The 18,594-nt window shown below is 48.3% G+C and overlaps 1 protein-coding gene across 2 annotated transcripts in view; it reads right to left on the bottom strand.

Annotated features, from left to right (window-relative positions):
- The window catches only part of CAMKK2 (calcium/calmodulin dependent protein kinase kinase 2), a 42,020-nt gene that overhangs the window by 21,250 nt on the left and 2,176 nt on the right, over window positions 1-18,594 (bottom strand). Inside the window, exons 2-5 of one of the 2 annotated variants that reach the window (XM_081113401.1) lie at window positions 16,523-16,599; window positions 5,528-6,033; window positions 1,783-1,830; window positions 801-854 (exon numbers count right to left, since the gene is read on the bottom strand). In XM_081113401.1, the coding sequence (XP_080969527.1) occupies window positions 801-854; window positions 1,783-1,830; window positions 5,528-5,734 (309 nt within the window). In that variant the 5' untranslated portion in view covers window positions 5,735-6,033; window positions 16,523-16,599. Of the gene's footprint in view, window positions 1-800; window positions 855-1,782; window positions 1,831-5,519; window positions 6,034-16,522; window positions 16,600-18,594 lie in introns of both variants that reach the window. The other variant, XM_081113400.1, reaches the window with a different exon arrangement.

Consider the following 18,594-nt stretch of genomic DNA (forward strand, 5'->3'; position numbering starts at 1 on the left):
CAGCTAAAAGGGCACAAGCCGTGGGCTTCACCGCCACTGAACCAGACGTGAGTGAGTGAGCTGGGGTGATGGGGCAGGACTGGCTGTTTGACACGTGGGAAAAGTGAGGTTTGGCAGTTATGCCACTTGCTCAAGGTCACGCAGTTGGCACACGAGAGAGGCAGGATGTGAACCCACACTGGACTGACTCCAAAGCCTCAGCTACAAGGGCTGTTTGGCTCACTACCTCCTGGTTCTTGGGGCTATGGAGGATGTAGAAATGGCAGCCCAGAGTAAGGATAGGAGATGTCTGCTGCTTTCATTCATTCATTCATTCATTCATTCATTCATTCATTCTTCCTAAGCCATCCCTTCACCTCCCTATGTCCCCATCTGTAAAACAGAAATACCACTTCCTTCCTAATGCACAAAATGGACATGACCTAACAATAAAATGACACAACAGCTGAGAAAACCTTCCAGGAAGCCGAGTGCTGAAAAGGAGGTCTTGTCTTAGCCTGTTTGGCTCAGTGGCTAGAGCGCTGGACCACAGACTGAGAGATCCCAGGTTCACTTCCGGTCAAGGGCATGTATCTCCATTGCAGGTTCCATCTCCAGCCCTGGTCAGGGCGCGGGTGGGAGGCAACCAATCGATGTGTCTCTCTCACATCGATGTCTCTCTCTCTCTCTCCTCTCTCTAAAAAGTCAATGGAAAAATATCCTCTTGTGAAGATTAACAAAAAATGAATAAATAAATAAATAAGAAAAGGAGGTCTCTGTCTCTGGACAAGGAGGGGGTGGAGAAGGACGTGAGTACTCACATAGTAGGTGTTGTCGTTTTCATTGTAGGCCAACTTGACCACGCCATAGGAGCCCTGGGTAAAGGGAGATGACCATGACACACAATAAAGAATTATGATCTGCCAAGTCTTCCCTGCAATTGCATTCTGTTGGATCTATAGTTTTTAGAAAGTTTGAATTAGCTGCCAAAACAGAAAGACTGGATATAAGAATCTAGATTCCCAGCCTCAGACGATCTGACCGTATGAAGGCCATAATCATTGCCATATGTTAGTTTGCCACAGACCTCACCACTCCCGGCTGCCATACCTAGGATGCTCTGCTCATTTATATTCGTTCTCTATTGGCATGTGAGCTTTTTAAAAATCTCTCTTTAGCCGAAACCGGTTTGGCTCAATGGATAGAGCGTCGGCCTGCGGACTGAAAGGTCCCGAGTTCAATTCCAGTCAAGGGCATGTACCTGGGCTGCGGGCACATCCCCAGTAGGAGATGTGCAGGAGGCAGCTGATCCATGTTTCTCTCTCATCGATGTTTCTAACTCTCTATCTCTCTCCCTTCCTCTCTGTAAAAAATCAATAAAATATATATTTTTTAAAAAATCTATCTTTATTGTTGAAAGTATTACAGATGTCCCTTCTTTCCCCCATTGACCCCTTCTAGTGGCGTGGGAGTTTTTGACCCCTGTAACGATACTGCCCATTGGCTGAAACAAAAGCAAAAACAGGTGTGAGAGTACCTCAGGGGAGAATAAAGCAACACTAATATGGGGATGCTATAACTATCACCGTAGTGACAGGGGATTTCTCTGGACACTTTCTGTGCTTTTGCAGAAACACATTAGTATTATGATATAAAAACAAATAAGACCCTGATCCCAAAACCTGGCCCACACCCTTGCCTCCAAGGACTCCTCTCCCACTCCCAGCTCTGATGGCTGCCCCCCCCCCCCCCCCACACACACACACACAGTATCTGAGACATCCTGGCTCCTAGGATAATTACCTTTCCAATTTCATCCTTCAGTGTATACTGGTTCAGCTGAACACAATCCTGGAAAGTAAACAGAAACACACAGAACATGAACTGTAAGTTTGCAACTAGATAAACCTGTCACAAACATCAAGAAAGAGGGCATTGCCCAGCTGGTGTTGCTCAGTGAACCGAACATCGACCCAAGCACCAGGAGGTCGCTGGTTCGATTCCAGGTCAGGGCATAAGCCCGGGTTGTGGACTCCATCCCCAGGAGGGCAGGAGGCAGCCAATCGATGTTTCTCTCTCATGGGTGTTTCTACCTCTCTCTCCCTCTCCCTTTCTCTCTCTCTAAAATCAATAAAAACATGTTTTTTAAAATTTTAAAGGAAAGAAAGAGGGCATTCCCAGCCCCCCAGAAGCATCCCCAGCCACCGGCCCCTCTGCGGGGTGGCCAGTGTCCTGACTTCTAACAGCAGCTCTTGTACACTGCAAATACGTAATCAAACAGTTTGGACTCTCTTAAGAGCCATTTTTAAAAGATTGTACCCACTTATAAAAAGTTCACCTTAAATTAATTTAAATTACTTGCTTAAATTAAACAAGTAATCCATGACCACGTTGTCCTATAGAAATGTAAAATGATACAAGACGTGCCCTTGGGACAAGGTTTCTTAGATAATGTATATAAAGTACAGAACATAAAAGGAAACAAATCATAAACTGGACTTCATCAAAATTAAAACTTTTGCTCTTCGAGATACTGTTAAAGAAAATGAACAGCAAGCCACACACTAAAAGAAACTATTTGCAACACATATATCAGACAAAGGACTGGTATCCAGAATATATAAAGAACTCTTACAACTCATTAATAAGAAGACAACCCAATATATTTTTTTTAAATAGGTGAAAGAGCCCTAGCCAGTTTGGCTCAATGGATAGAGCATGGTCCTGAGTTCAATTCCAGTCAAGAGCACATGCTGGGTTGCAGGCTCGATCCCCAATATGGGGCGTGCAAGAGGTAGCCGATCAGTGATTCTCTCTCATCATTGATGTTTCTGTATCTCTCTCCCTCTCCCTTCCTCTCTGAAATCAATAAAATCTATTTTTAAAAAAAATAAAAATAGGCAAAAGATTTGGAAAAAATTTCTCCAAAAAGATACAAATGACTAAGAAGCATTAATCAATGGAGAAATAGAAATTTAAACCACACCCAATAGATTAGTTAAAATCAAGAAGATTGACCAAAGAATTTAGGGCACAAAGAACCTTCATACACTGCCGGTGGGAATTTAAAATAGTGCAGCCTCTTTATTTTTTTAATCCACACCAAGCATATTCTTCAATTGATTTTGAGAGACAGTGGAAGAGAGGCGGGGGATAGAGGGGAGAGAGAGCGAGAGAGATCAATGTGAGAGAGACACATTAATTGATTGTCTCCTGCACGTGCCCCGGGAATTGAGCCTGCAACTGAGGTACTAGAATCGAACCTGGGACCCTTCAGTCTGAGGCCTGACACTCTATACCAGCCGTGGGCAAACTACGGCCCACGGGCCGGATCCGGCCCATTTGAAATGAATAAAACTAAAAAAATAAAAAAGACCGTACCCTTTAATGCAATGATGTTTACTTTGAATTTATATTAGTTCACACAAACACTCCATCCATGCTTTTGTTCCGGCCCTCTGGTCCAGTTTAAGAACCCATTGTGGCCCTCGAGTCAAAAAGTTTGCCCACCCCTGCTCTATACACTAAGCCAAACCAGCTAGGGCGGTTCAGCCTCTTTAGAAAACAGTTTTGGGGGCCTGGCTAGTGTTGCTCAGTGGTTGAGCGACGACCTATGAACCAAGAGGTCACCGGTTCAATTCCCAGTCAGGGCACATTCCGAGGTTGTGGGCTCGATCCCCAGTAGGGGGCGAGCAGAAGGCAGCCAATCAATGATTATCTCTCATCATTGATGTTTCTCTCTCTCTCTCTCTCTCTCTCTCTCTCTCTCTCTCTCTCTCTCCCTCTCTCCCCCCCCCCCTTTCCCTTCCTCTCTGAAATCAATAAAATATATATTAAAAAAAGAAAACAGTTTGGCAATATCTTAACATACATTTACCATATGATCCAGCCATTCTACTCCTAGGCATTTTACCCATGAGAAATGATAACACATATCCAGGCAAAGACTTGTGTACAAATGTTAATGACAGCTTTATTTGGAAAAGCCGAAAGCTGGAAACAACCCAAATGTCCAACAAGCTGGGGCATATCTGAACAGTGGAGTTCTGTTTAGCAATAACAAGGAAGGAACTACTGGTGTCTACAACAGCGTGGACAAACCTCAGCATCATTATACTGTGAAAGAAGCTAAGCTAAAAAAGACTACGTGCTTAAACAATTCCACTTGCATAAAATCCTAGAACTTGCAAATTAATCTATGATGATAAAAACCAGGTCAGTAGGCCCTAGCCAGTTTGGCTCAGTAGATAGAGCGTCGGGCTGTGGACTGAAGGGTCCTTGGTTCGATTCCGGTCAAGGGCACATGCCCTGGTTGCGGGCTCGATCCCCAGTAGGGGGCATGTAGGAGGCAGCCAATCAATGACTCTCTCATCATTGATGTTTCTCTCTCCCTCTCCCTTCCTCTCTGAAATCAATAAAAATATATTTTAAAATAAACAAAAACACCAGGTCAGCGGTTATGTGGGAAAGGGAAGTGGGGGGAGGGATGCATTGCTGGGTGTGCTGGCAAAGCCTGTGATCTTGATTGGGGTGCTGGCCCTCAAAAGGTAGTTAAATATCAGCCCCTTTATAAAAGCCATTCCTGATTTTCAGGCTTCTCCCAATTAAATTCATTCCTTCCTTCCTTCAACAAACATTTTCAAGCTCCTACCACGTGCCAGGCACTGTGTGAGGTGAGCGCTGGGGACACAGTGGGGAACAAGACGGTCCCTACGGAGCTTACATTCTAGCTGCGGGGAGACAGGCCATAAGCAACTAAACAAACACAAGGCATAACGGTGATGAGTCAACAGGGCAAAAGGACAGGCTGCTTAGAGAGGGTGGTCTGGGGCCTTTCAGAGGTGACATTTGAGTAGAGACTTGCATGTCAGATGGAGGTGACCTTGCAAAGACGGGAGAAGTTCCAAGCAGAGGAGACGGCAAAGCTATGGGCCTAAGGAAGGGAAGGAGCTTGGCTACCTGAAGAATATAAGGAAGTGAGTGTGGATGGAGGCCTGTGAGTCGCCAGCAGAAAGGCAGGAGATGGGGCAGGAGAAGAGACGGGGCAGATCACGGGGGGCCCGTGAACCTGGTGGGGATCTGAGTCCTGATCTACCTCCCAGCAGTTCACAGCAGGATCGGATGAGAAATGCACACAGAGTGTCGAGCGCAGTGCCTGGCGCCGGCGAACCACCCAGCCAGGGCGCCAGGCTGTAAGGCCACGAGGCCTCTCAGGGACCTGCCACCCCCCGTTCAGAGCCCCCCACACGATTTCCAACCACCAGCACATGCATCTCTTTGCGAGAGGCTCTCTCTGGCCCCCAGATGCTCTGCTCACACTCAGGGCAGGTGGGATAACTCAGACTTAGTTCTACCTGCCTCCCATGTTCCCCCCTGGCAACCAGCTCCATAACTGCATGCTTAGCTGACTTCCATCCCTCTCGCTTCCCTCCCCACCTGGGTTTTCTGGGGTCACCTCCCCAGTCAGCCGGTTGCACTGGGAATGTTCTGGGGGAGCCAACCTAACATGGAGACCCCGGGCCCAGCTGTCGCTCACGCACCTGCATACCAGTGATGGAGACGTGGCGGGACTCCACGGTGGGGCGCCGGGGCAGCCGTGGCGAGGACTGCGGGGAGCCCACGGGTGAGGAGGGTTGGGCCGGGTGGATGCAGCGGCCATTCGCATCCAGCTGGGACCGCTCCTGCAGGGACAGCTTGCGACTGGAGAGGTGGGGTCGGGCCTGGGACCCAGCGTCGAGGGGGCCTTCTGGGCCATCAGCCTCCAGGAGCGGGTCCTGGGCCAGGCCGTGGTCCACAGCGCAGTCCGGCTCGCACTCGGTGACCACGATGAAGGACTCCATGCCCAGTCGGATGCTCAGGGACGAGAGGCCCCGCAGGGCCTCGCAAGGCTTCTGGCCTTCGCTGCTGCTGCTGCTGCTACTCCCGCCCCCCAGCTCATCCTGGGGGGCGGCCCTGTCACTGCTGGGCTGACTAGAGACACATGATGACATGGTGCATGCGTGGGCCTCATCTGACAAGGACACTCCGGGGCAGTCCCATGAGCTGCGGTGCCACCTGCAGAGAGAGGAAGGGTCAGGGCCACCCGGCTGCTGGCCCAGGCTGGGGCCTGGGTGGACATCTCTGAGTCTACACAGAAATGAACACTCCACATGTCCTTGCTTTAAAAGCCCCTCCTCACACATAAAGCAAGAATTCCAAACTCACCCTGGCCGGGAGGCTCCGTTAGTTGGGTGCCAACCCATCCACCAAAAGGTTGTGAGTTTGATTCTTGGTCAGGGCACAGACCTAGGTTGAGGGTACAATCCCCGGTCTGGGCATATACAGGAGACAACCGATCAATGTTCCTCTCTTTCTAAAAAGCAATAAAAACATATCCTCGGGCGATAATTTTAAAAAAAAAGAAAAAGAATTCCAAACTCAATTTCAGAAGGAACCAAGTATGAGAAAACCCCAAAATAGAGCACGCAGGTCCCCTACAGAGGGGGCAGCTATTTCCAGCTCAAGCCAGCTATTGCTAAGCAGGAATCTGGGCCTAGTCCTGCCCGGTTTCCCCCCCTTTTTTTTCTTCAAAAAAAGCCCTAAACCCAGAACGTTAGATGAGATCTCACGATTTTTTTTTTTTTTAATTAGCAATTCTTTCAAATCTTTTTGAATACTGGGTAGGCCAAATGGAACACCTCCAGGCTGCATCACTTCACCACGGGGATGATTCAAACAGCACTTCACAGTTTACAAAACATCCGCACATCAGCATAATCTCACAAGCACAGGAGGCTGCTGGTTGGCTGTCACAGCCCCATACTGTAAAAGGCGAAGAAGCTGAGGCCTGAGAGAAGGAAGGGGATTATGTCCAAGGTCTCCTAATGCAAAGCCCACGTACACAGCAGTTGGGTCTCCTGGCCAACGATCCTCAACCAACAAGTGGGGTTCAGGGGTCACATCGGACAAAGGATGGGGGCCCGGACAGTGGGAGCCAGGGCAGTCTGTGCTACCCAAGGAGCCAGGCGCGGTTTTCCTAGTCCAGGCCCCAGCTGGTGCCTGCCAGATGTGAGGCAAACATGAGGTCAAGAACATGGATATCAAAATAGCTTGGTGGTTCCTCAAAAAATGAAACAGAGAAGTACCACATGACCGAGCAACTCTGTTCCGAGGTATACAACCTCCACGTCCATCCACAGAACAACGGATAAAGCACAACAGGACCCAGCCACACAATGCAGTATGATTCGGGCCTAAAAAGAAACGAAACCCTGGCATGTGCCACAATCTAGACGCGCTTCAAAATCATCATGCTACGCGAAGGAAGCCAGACCCAAAGGTCACATCTGTATGGTTCTATTTATACAAAACGCCTAGAATAGGCAAATCCTCAGAGACAGAGAGGAGATTAGTGGCTGCCTAGGACTGGGGAGGTGTTGGGCAGAATGGGCGTGACTGCTAACCGGGACAGGGTTTCCTTTTGGGGTGAGGAAAATGTTCTGGAACTGGATAGATTGTGAATGTACTAAATGCCACTGCCTTGGATATTTTTAAATGGTTAATTTAAAAAAAAAAGACCGATGCACTCCCTGAAGACTGTCAATTCCTTCCGTCTCTGGGACGGAAGATTATTAAACTTTGGTTCACGTGCTCAACCAATTCTGCTGGACAACTGTCACAGGTGCTGCTGGGACTCGGGGAGTACCTCCCCAGATGTGGACGGTGCCAGCTTCATGCTGATCACCGCATTACAAAGGTGCTCAGTGGAGAGATGTTATGAATAAATTATCTCCTGATGACACTGGGTGGCAGTGAAGGGATAAAGAGGAAGGTACAGATGGGAGCAGAAAGCCAGGGCTCCCTGGAGGAAGTGGAAGAGGGGCAGAGAAATGTCACTTGCCCTCCTGGGACCATTCTAAAAGAGGTATTTCAGGAACAGCTTCTGTGTCAGCCCATTTAGATAGCGATGTAGGCAGATGGGCTCCCTGCTCTCATGCAGCGAGGAAAGACCAACGGAACAGCCATGAGGAAATAACCGTGTGTCCCAGCCTGGACACGGGCACAATTTATGAATACAGAGTTCACAGTAAAAGAACAACAACAAGCCAATCACGTGACACGATGCGTGGCCGCTGTTAGGAGAATTACAAAGTCAAACTCCCATAAAATGGTTTGGTGGGTCCTCAAAACGTTCAACATAGAATGACCGCGTGCCCCAGCGAGTCTTCCCCTAAGTATATACCCAAAAGAATGGAAAGCAGGGATTCAAACAGATACACAGACACTCATGTTCACAGCAGCACTATTCACAACAGGCAAAAGGTGGAAACAACCCAAGGGTCCATCAACTGATGATGGATAAATAGAATGTGGTCTAACCATACAATGCAATATTATTCAGCCATAAAGAAGGAATGAAGTTCTGACATGTGCTAAGTGAAACAAGCTAGGTATTAAAAGACAAACACCGTATGATTCCACTTATACGAGATACCAAGAGTAGGCAAATTCATAGAGACAGAAAGTAGAGTAGAGGTGAGCAGGGGCTGGTGGAGCGGGGAACAGGGAATCATTGCTTATGGGGTACAGAATTTCTGTTTGAGGTGATAAAAAAAATTCTAGAAGTAGTGATGATGGTTGCACAACATTGTGAATTTAACTAAAACCACTAAATGATACACATAAAAAATGATTAAAATTGTAAATTTCCTGTTATGTATATTTTACCGAAATCGAGAAAATAAACCCTAGCCAGTTTTTCTCAGTGGTTAGAGCGTCAGCCTGCAGACTGAAGGGTCACAGGTTCAATTCCAGTCAAGGGCATGAACCTCGGTTGTAGGCTTGATCCCCGGCCCCAGTCGGGAGGCAACCAATCCATGTCTCTCTCTCAAATCTATGTTTCTCTCTCTGTCCCTCCCACTACCTTCTACTGTCTAAAAACCAATGGAAAAAAATATCCTCGGTGAAAATTAAAAAAGGAAGTAATAGTAAAACTGCAATGAAAACCACTTTTTCCAACTATGGGATAGGCAAGGACTTTAACTATAATAACAACAACACTATTTTAGTGAGGCCACAGGGAGTATGAATTGGCACCATCCTTACAAAGAGAAATTCACCAATATTTAGCAAATCCCAAATGCAGACCTTTGACTTAGCAATTCCGCACCCGAGTATTTATCTACAGGCAATCTCATATACACACACACAAAAAATGAGACGGTTTTGGTAATATGGTTTGAAAGGGCCATCCACAAGGGACTGAGGAAATAAAAGGAAAATGAGGTGCACATACCCCAGGAGAAAACCAGGCTTTTCTTTTAAAAGAGGTGACTCTACACACCCTAATGTGAATTAGCTCCAAGACACACCATTTATTACAGGGGGGAAACGAACGCATTAGTATGCTGCTGCTGGCGCAGGGGGAAAGGCCACACAGGCGTTCATGATTGCACGTGCAGAGCACTTTTCTGGGAAAGGGACACGAGAAAATGGTTAACAGTGGCCTCCCTTGGTTTGCACAAGTGGGGAAACTAGGTGGGAGGGGCTGACTTTTCACTGTATGTACCTTTAGTTTAAAAGTAAAAATTGGAAAGAAGGTAACTGTAGCCATGATAGGACTTAGGATGATAAGGCTGTCTATGGGGTGAGAGAGGGGGAGCGTGTAACAGAATATCTGAGAAAGGAGTCTTAACTGTGGTCCTGTCTTGGCTTCCCTATCAGTTAAAGAATAAAACCCGCCCTGACCAGTTTGGCTCAGTGGCTAGAGCGTCGGCCTGCGGACTGAAGAGTCCCAGGTTCGATTCCGGTCAAGGGCATGTACCTTGGTTTCGGGCACATCCCCAGTAGGCGGTGTGCAGGAGGCAGCTGATGGATGTTTCTCTCTCATCGATGTTTCTAACTCTCTATCCCTCTCCCTTCCTCTCTGTAAAAAATCAATAAAATATATTTTTTTTAAAAGAATAAAACCTAAGTTCAATGTTTTCTGTGAACCCGCTGCTATTACATTACATATCCCTTTTATGGTTCTTGTCTCCCAGGAGGGGAAAAGCAGGGCCCCTGAAGTTCAACTGCTTGAGCTGGCTTGGACAAGTGACTTAGCCGCTCTCGGCCTCAGGTTCTTATCTATAAAATGGGCACTCACCCAATAGTCATGAGGACTATTAAATGGACCCTCACTCAATATCTCTTGCCTGGTACATGGTCAAGTGATCAAAAAGCTATTATTTCCACAAATGCCTATTCAATGCTTACTACCTGCCAGGCTGTGTTCCAGAATGTTCCTAGGAGGTACTGATGTCCAAGACACCAATCCGTTCTTTTTTTTTTTTTTAATATATTTTTATTGATTTATTTCAGAGAAGAAGGGAGAGGGAGAGAGAAAGAGAAATATCAATGATGAGAGAATGATTGATCAGCTGCCTCCTGCATGCCCCCCACTGGGGATCCAGTGCACAACTCGGGCATGTGCCCTTGGCTGGAATTGAACCCGGGACCCTTCAGTCTGCAGACCGATGCTCTATCCACTGAGCCAAACCAGCTAGGGCCAGCCTGCTCTTGTGTAGCTCCCGGAGCCCTGGCCGTGTGGCCCGTCCTCCCACCCAGAGCCACCTCTGCCAGGGCGGCAGAGTTCCTGAAAAGAAAGCGAGCCTGGCAGCACCTGAGAGCGTTAATGGAGATTTGCTTTTCTTGCCAAGAGAAAAACAATTGCTTATTGATTTCCACTCCAGGCCAAGGACACCAAACCTCCCCCTCCCCACCCCACCCCCCGGAAAAGCTGCTTTAATCAGTCTCCCTGACAAGCTGGCACCTGGCCTAGCCTTGGCCTTGGCCATTGAGGTCTGGAGGAGGGAGGAGAAGAGATATACACTGGCCGGGACTGAGCTGGGCGCCTGTGTGCTGCAGGGGCAGGTGTGTCTGGGTCTCAGATCTCAAGGCCACCTGGAGGCCACTGGTCCGCAGTGAGGCCTGGCAGGCAAGGGCTCGGGCATTCAGCCTGACAATAATAGGAACTTCTGCCACAGACCCCTGCAAGAGTGGAGGTCACAAACCCTATAAGGTCACAGGCCCTGTGAGGATTTGATGGAACCTGTCAACACACGCCCAAAGAGGAAAAAGTACACAAAGACAGTGGTTAGCATAATAGCAGCAACAGCTAACACCCAGATGAGCACTTATCATGCACCGCACAAGGCTAATGGCTCTGCCAGGGCCACGTAATCCTCCCGGGGCCCCTGTGGGGGAGAGGGAGGGACTGCTGAGCGTTTGATTTCAGGGCCCCATTGTAAGAGGGCCTCTCTGCATAGATGCTAAGGTTGGACAAAATGCCAAGAGGCCTCTCCCCTGAGCCTCCTGCCCCAACCCCGGGTCCCTCCCCCAGCCCCGAAGGCCTTCCCCACCGCCCCTGGCTGCCAGCCCGAGCTCCCCTGCCCTCTCACAGGGCAGCACAATTGAGCAACCGGACTCTCCCTGGAGCAGATGAACCCAGGCTCAGGGCCAGGATGGAGGGAAGCGCTCCTTCCTCTGCCAGGAAGCACTGTCCCATTTCCTGGAGGCCGTTTCCAACCTGCACCTGTTCACCGAATGCAGAAGCCTCCACGGGAGCCACAACGCAGCAAGCAGCCAGTGAGGGTGCCAAGGTCTTGCCGGGAGACACACACACGCAGTGCAGGGTCCCCAAAGCCAGGGATGACACCCTTCCTGGGATAGCAGGCATGGTTAGCCATATCCTCTCCCATGTGGGGAAACTGAGGCCCAGGGAGGCCCTAAAGAAAAGTCACTCACCTATAGGTTCTTTCATCAAGTGATTATTGAGAACCTACTACGTGCTGGACAAACAAAACAGACAGACTTTATTTTTTTTTAATTTATTTTAGCCCTGACCAGTTTGGCTCAGTGGATAGAGCGTCGGCCTGTGGACTGAAGGGTCCCGGGTTCGATTCCGGTCAAGGGCATGTACCTTGGTTGCGGGCACATCCCCAGTAGGGAGTGTGCAGGAGGCAGCTGATCGATGTTTCTCTCTCATCGATGTTTCTAACTCTCTATCCCTCTCCCATCCTCTCTGTGAAAAATCAATAAAATATATTTTTTAAAAAATTGATTTGAGAGAGAGAGGAAAGGAGAGGGAGAGGGTGAGGGAGAGGAACAGAGAGAGAGAAACATCTATGTGAAAGAGATATTGATTAGTTGCCTCCCAGACCAGGGATCGGTGGTCACCTGCTCCAACCATTTCATCTCACCCAAGAGAAAATGAAGGCCCAGAAAGTATAATGACTTGCCCAAAGTCACACAGAGGTACTAGGCAGAGCTAAAACTGATCTGAGTTCTCCAGGAAGGGACTGAAAATTACTGGTGCAGTCTTGCAATGTCCACATACTGTGGCCAGGCTGGGCCCAAATCTCTCATCGCGGGGAGCCCAGTCTTCTGCCTTCCTGAGACCACGGCCTGTGTGAGGGGAGAGGGCCAAGGCACCGCGTCTCATGGTGCTCGGAAAGCAATGCACAGGGTCTGGGCATGGAGACACTGATCTGACGTCACTTACTCCTAAGTGGCTTTGCCTCTCTTGTTTATTGATGAACTCCATGTTCTAAAACTTCCTAGATTATTATTGGCACTCAATAAATATTGGCTAGAGGTCATTGTTTGTTTCATGCATCCCAAGGCCACTCAGAAAGCCAGAAGCTTTCTTTAGCTGGCCTATGCGCCTTTAGTCTGATAACAGTGGCCTGGTTTCTGTCTGGAAACCCATCCTTCCGTGTGAAAGGTCACTCCCTGGAGCTGTCTGCACCATCAGCTTCAGTAGCTCCCGTATGACTCAAGCCTGGTCAACCGGGCATCAACTGCTCTGGTCAAGTGACTGATTCAAGAGTAGGTGTGTGATCCAAGTCAGTCTACCAAGTCTAATTTTAAGGTTTTTGTAGAAATATTAATAATAAAAAAAAAAGAATGTCTCTTTCTGTGGAACTTAGCGCAATGAGGATATACTTCTAGAGTGTCAGGGGTTGAGGAGAACCTGGCCTTAGAATGAAGTTGACTGAGCGGGTAGAGAGGCAACAGATAGAGGAGAACTGAGATAGGAGGTAATTGTTTGGGTACCTGGATCCAGCCATGCCTGAAGCCCATATACCACAGGAGTTTGTAACTACATGACTCAATAAACTCCCATTTTTGCGTAGGTTAGTTTGGGATCCGTTTTCTGTCACTTACAACCAAGTATCCTGACTGACAGATGACACAGGAAGGATTGACAGAAAAGCTTCTTCACACCCTGGCCAGGTGGCTCAGTTGGCTGCTGCATTATCCCATATACCAAACGGTTGCAGGTTCAATCCCCCGTAGGGGAGGCAACCAATCGATGTTTCTCTCTCACATACATGTTTCTCTCCCTCTCTCCCTTCCTCTCACTCTAAAATCAATAAGAAAACATATCCTTGGATGAGGATTAAAACACCTTTCTTTCCCTTCCCTCCCATCTCTCTCTCTCTCTCTCTCTCTCTCTCTCTCTCTCTCTCTCTCTCTCTCTTTTAAACAAAACTTCTTTACTAAGCTCCCTGCCAGATGATCAATCAGTTCTCTACACCTTAAGGCTCCCAACCAGGCCAAATTGCCAGGCAGCTGCAAGATAGCCTTCACCTCAACCAGTAATTCCAAAGTCTCTCTCTCTCTTCCTCCGTCTCTCTCTTTAATCTTAAAAAAAATTAAAATCAAGGATGGGGAAGGACGGATGAACAGGACAGAGTGAAGAGAAGAAACTAACCAGCACTTTCCAACACAAGAGCTGCACCACTGTAGCAGCTGCTACGATAGTGGTGGATGCAGTAAGAGTCATGGCTAGCCTTCCTGAGTGCTTGCCAAGTGCCAGGTGCTATTCTAAGCACTCTGCATGTATCATCTCATTTAATCATCACAACAACTGTACGAGCTAGATACTGTACCATGCCTATTTCACGGGTGATGGCACAGAGAGTCTGAGTGACTGGCCCACAATCACACAGTGCTTTGGGCGAAATCAAAGGCTCCTAGAAGAGGTAGAACTTTGTGACCAGGCTCAGCAGAACCCCTCTTCTTAATCATGTGACTTTGGGGACAATACCCACCTCACCCGGGACACAGGCTCCTGCACACAGTATACGCTCCCCAAATGGAAGCTGTTGCCAAGAAAGCACTTCAGTGGCTGTCAAGTTCAAGCCCCTCAATTGGTTTTAATTTATATTACAACAAAAATGTTTTATCTCTAATCTCACCACACTAACTTAACTCTTCATCTTCCCCTCTGCTGTCCACAGGCATCACTTTCTCACAAAATTAATGTCATTACAGTATCATTTCGCATCCTTGCTCGTTTGTGTCATAACAATCTGCACGCTCTCTCAGCTTTCAGGATCAGCACGCCAGGGCTGCAGATGGGGTTGCTGCGACCCAGGAAGGTGAAATGACTTCTCCGAGGCAGCTGAGCAGGTTCCGGGATGGGCCAGAACAAGAACTAGGTGTCCTGACCCCTGAAGCCCTAGTTCCCTGCAGCCCTGGGTGCTTACGGAGCAAGAAGGTCAGCTGTCTTAATAGTTGCTAGGCAGCTACTGTTCAGTCAATGATAAAGCACCACGGAGAGGGACCCCAATCAAGCAGCCAGGTATCTAAAGACAGGTGTGTACTGGTGGCCTTGAAGAGTGAGGAAGTATGAATGTGGGGTGGGGGTATTTGGAAAAGGGAGGTAGGAACCATCTCTCTCCCTCCCTCCCTCCCTCCCTCCCTCCCTCCCTTCCTCTCCTCTCATTGAATCTCTCCCAATCTTTCACTGGCCTAAAACAAGAGGCAGCGAAACTGGAATTGCAATTTTTAATGAGAAGAAAAAGACTTCGACTCTAACATGCTGCAGCTTAGCAAATCAGAGACCGAGGGGGCCAACTCAGAAGCCACAGAAATCCACAGGCATCGGCACCCTGCCCACCCATGGCCCTCCTCCCTCCCTCTTCCCTGCTTTTGGGGGCGATGTTCAATCTAGCTCAGCCGTGGGCAAACTACGGGCAAACTACGGCCAGCGGGCCGAATCCGGCCCGTTTGAAATGAATAAAACTAACAAAAAAAAGACCGTACCCTTTTATGTAATGATGTTTACTTTGAATTTATATGAGTTCACACAAACACTCCATCCATGCTTTTGTTCCGGCCCTCCGGTCCAGTTTAAGAACCCATTGTGGCCCTCGAGTCAAAAAGTTTGCCCACCCCTGATCCTCTCTCTTTCCCCAGCCTCCAGCACAAAGCAACCCCAGCCAGGGGCAAAGGTGGGCTGGGAGCGGCTCTGGAGTCCTAACCCTGTCCTCCACACCTGGACCTAAAGGGTGGGAGAGCTGTCTGGGATGAATCTAAGTGAAAATTTCCACCAGAGGTACTGAAGGTAAAACCCCCAAGTACCTTTAAGAAAGCATAAGGGAGGCGTCCTTCCCCCAACACCCTGCCCCCCACTCAAACCACCGGTTCCCCATTGAAACTCCGGCAGCAGAGGCTTATCTCAGGCACCACCCACAATGCCCCTTCCTGCCCGCTTGCTTCCTACCTGTGTCCCAGCCACAAAGACTTTGGCCTCCCAGCGCCCCCATTTCTCATTTCCTTAGGGGACAGTCCTTCTCTCCCCTTAAATTTGCAATTAGCATGTTTCTCTCTCCCACTGCCATCTCGCCACTATTTACAGAAGCCAACAGGATAAAAACAGACAACATAAAAATAGTTTCCCAACAGCTTTCAGGGTGGGGTGGGGTGGGGGTGGGGGCACCACAGACTCTTGGGATTTTCTTTCCTTTTCAAAATGGAAAATGCTAGACTCCTTTATCTCTTCCAAAGCACTCCCCAGGAGTCCAGACCACTCACCTGGGAGCTCCTGGGGGACAGAGACCAAGCCCCCACCTTCCTCAGTCCCCAGGGCAGAGCTTGTCACCAGCCCCCAGAAGTGCTGGTTGGCTCAGTGGACGCTCACCAGAGCTCCAGCGCCAGGACCCCGTTCTGCCCTCTTTCCATCAACCACTGGGCCTCCTTCCAGCCTTCCAAAAACACAAGCCAGTCAACAACACAAAACTTTGGCTTTTCTCTGTGCTTAAAACGTTTCATAATTGAATCAAAAAAAAAACAACTCATCGGCAACACTACAAACACAAACGCGCTGAAACGGAAAACGTCAGTGGCGAAAATCATTCCTTCCTCATTTTGGTCATTAACATCACCCAGCAGGGAATGCCAGAGCAGGGGGTGCGTCTTCCCTTCGAAGACTCACCCACTCACCTCCTTTTAAATATGCCTTTTTATGTTTCTTTCATTTTGTTGAGGAAGGGATCCAATCAGGGACGAAGGAAAAAAACTACTCGTTCAAACTCTTATTTTTTTCAGAGAGCAAAACCGTTCGGAAATCATTTCTATGCATAACCTCCTGGAGGAGGCGACGTCCACTCCGTGAGAAAATGGGCAACCTTTGCCAGCACAACGAGGTCAAGAGAGCCTGTCAGGAAACCAAACAGATCTCCAGGGACCTGAGTCTTGATTTTCTCATCTGTAAAATGGGGCTAATGTGGCCTACCTTGAGGGTAGCTGTCCAGTCGATCTTCTATATCAGGCGTGGGGAACGTCCGGACGCGCAAATCATTTGGTCTGGCCCTGCCAAGGCATGAGGGGTGAGTTAATTAAATGTTTGACCAACCAGGGGATTGTCAAGGGCAGGGGGAAAAAGGAGACATATGTAATACCCTTTGTAAGACTTTAAGCAATAAAACAATTTAAAAAAAAATGAAAATAAAAAAAAAATAAAAACAATATGGAACATGAAAAATAAATAAATAAATGTTTGACCAAATATAACAGACTAAGTTTTAAGTTGATAATTTTGTATGACCTGCAAATGACGTTATAAATATCCAAATGGTCCCTGACAGAAAAAAGGTTCCCCACCCCTGTCCTATATGAAAGTGCCCAGCATACAGCTTGGCTCATAGTTAAGGCCCCCAAAAGTGGGAGGGGTGGGGGGGCTGGTCTTTTCTGGGCTTCTCCGGTTCAGTTTTCAGGGTGCTCAGCTGTTTGTATGGGCATCAAGAGAGACTGATGTGGCTCCACCCCTGGCCACTGAGTTAGGGCACGGTCTACCAAAGGAAAATCTGAAATAGCGTTTGCCCCAGATCTTTCTTTACTCTGTATATTTACTTACCTGGAAAAAGTGTCCCAGAATATACACCACTGAAATTACTTGGGGGCCCACACTAGACATATCATGGTGACTGAAAAGAATGGGCCTAAATGACATTGAGACTCCCTGAAGCTCGGCTGACATGGCTCAGTGGTTGAGCATTGACTTATGAACCAGGAGGTGGAGGTTCAATTCCCGGTCAGGGTACATGCCCGGGTTGTGGGCTCCATCCCCAGTAAGGGGCGTGCAGGAGGCAGCTGATCAATGATTCTCTCTCATCTTTGATGTTTGTATCTCTCACCTCCTCTCCTTAATTCTCCGAAATCAATAAAAAGAAATTTTTTTAAGAAGGACTCCCTAAAAATCATACTTATGTAATACTTGTGCACTGCCCCCCGGGGGCGGGGGGGGAGTGATGGGCTTAGAAGGGAGCTAGGATTCCTGAGGAAGAGTAGGTGGGGATGAAATTAAGGAAGTCCCAAAAACCTGGTTCCAGGAAGCTGATCCCCAATTGATTTCAGAGAATCTTTCTTCTATCACCCTCTCCCTGCAAATGGAATGACAAAATAATGTCGTATGCCCAGAGGTTTATTAATTGGGGGCTGCAGAGGCAGAGGAATAAAGTGGCCTTAAAAAGCCCTCATGGTAGAAAAAAAACGATGGAGAAACAAAATGTGGTCCATCCACCCACAGGAGTATTACTCAGCCATAAACAGAAAGCACTGATATATTCTACGGCTTGTAGGAACCTTGAAAATATTCCATGAAAGAAGCCAGACACAAAAGGCCCCATATTATTATCAGGTCAGTGGGGTAACTAGCACAGCCCAAAAGAAGGAAGCCCATTCCATAAGGAAATTTTCCCAACTTCCAGGAAAGAAGGCACAGAAACGCAGGCAAAGACTCCTGCAGCCTGCGGAGTCAGGCCTCTCTAACCCGGTCCAAAGAGAGGAGCTATTGGGAAAGCAAAACATCTGCAAAGAAATAGCAATACAAGGCCCTCTGACCCAAAGGAAAATCTGAAATAGTGTTTGCCCCAAATCTCCAGGATCGGGAAAGGAAATGGGAACCATATGCTACCCATGGCCACAAGAGGAAGGCATGCCAGGGAGACGGTCACCAGTGACCCCAAACAAATTACTGAACTTCACTGAACCCCTCCATAAAATGGGTTCGTGGGGGAATACAGGAAACTCTGTGGTCCATGTTAAAATTTGAGTTCAAATGCCAAGAAAATAGGCTTGGCCCACCCCACCTGGCCCATCCATCCCTCCCTCCTGAGGGAGGCGGCTCCCCACCTGCCAGCCCACGAAGGAGGCTGCAGAAAGTTTTCCTGGGGGCCAGGTCATGCTGTCCTATCCCCCTCCCCTCCTCCTCCCATCCAAACGCCACTCTTTAGCCCATTCTTCAAGACTCTGCACAAATGACACCTCCTTCAGGGAGCCTCCTGGACTGACACCAGGCAGAAGGGA

This window comes from Myotis nattereri (assembly GCF_964212035.1).
Source record: "Myotis nattereri genome assembly, chromosome: 19".
NCBI lineage: Eukaryota > Metazoa > Chordata > Mammalia > Chiroptera > Vespertilionidae > Myotis > Myotis nattereri.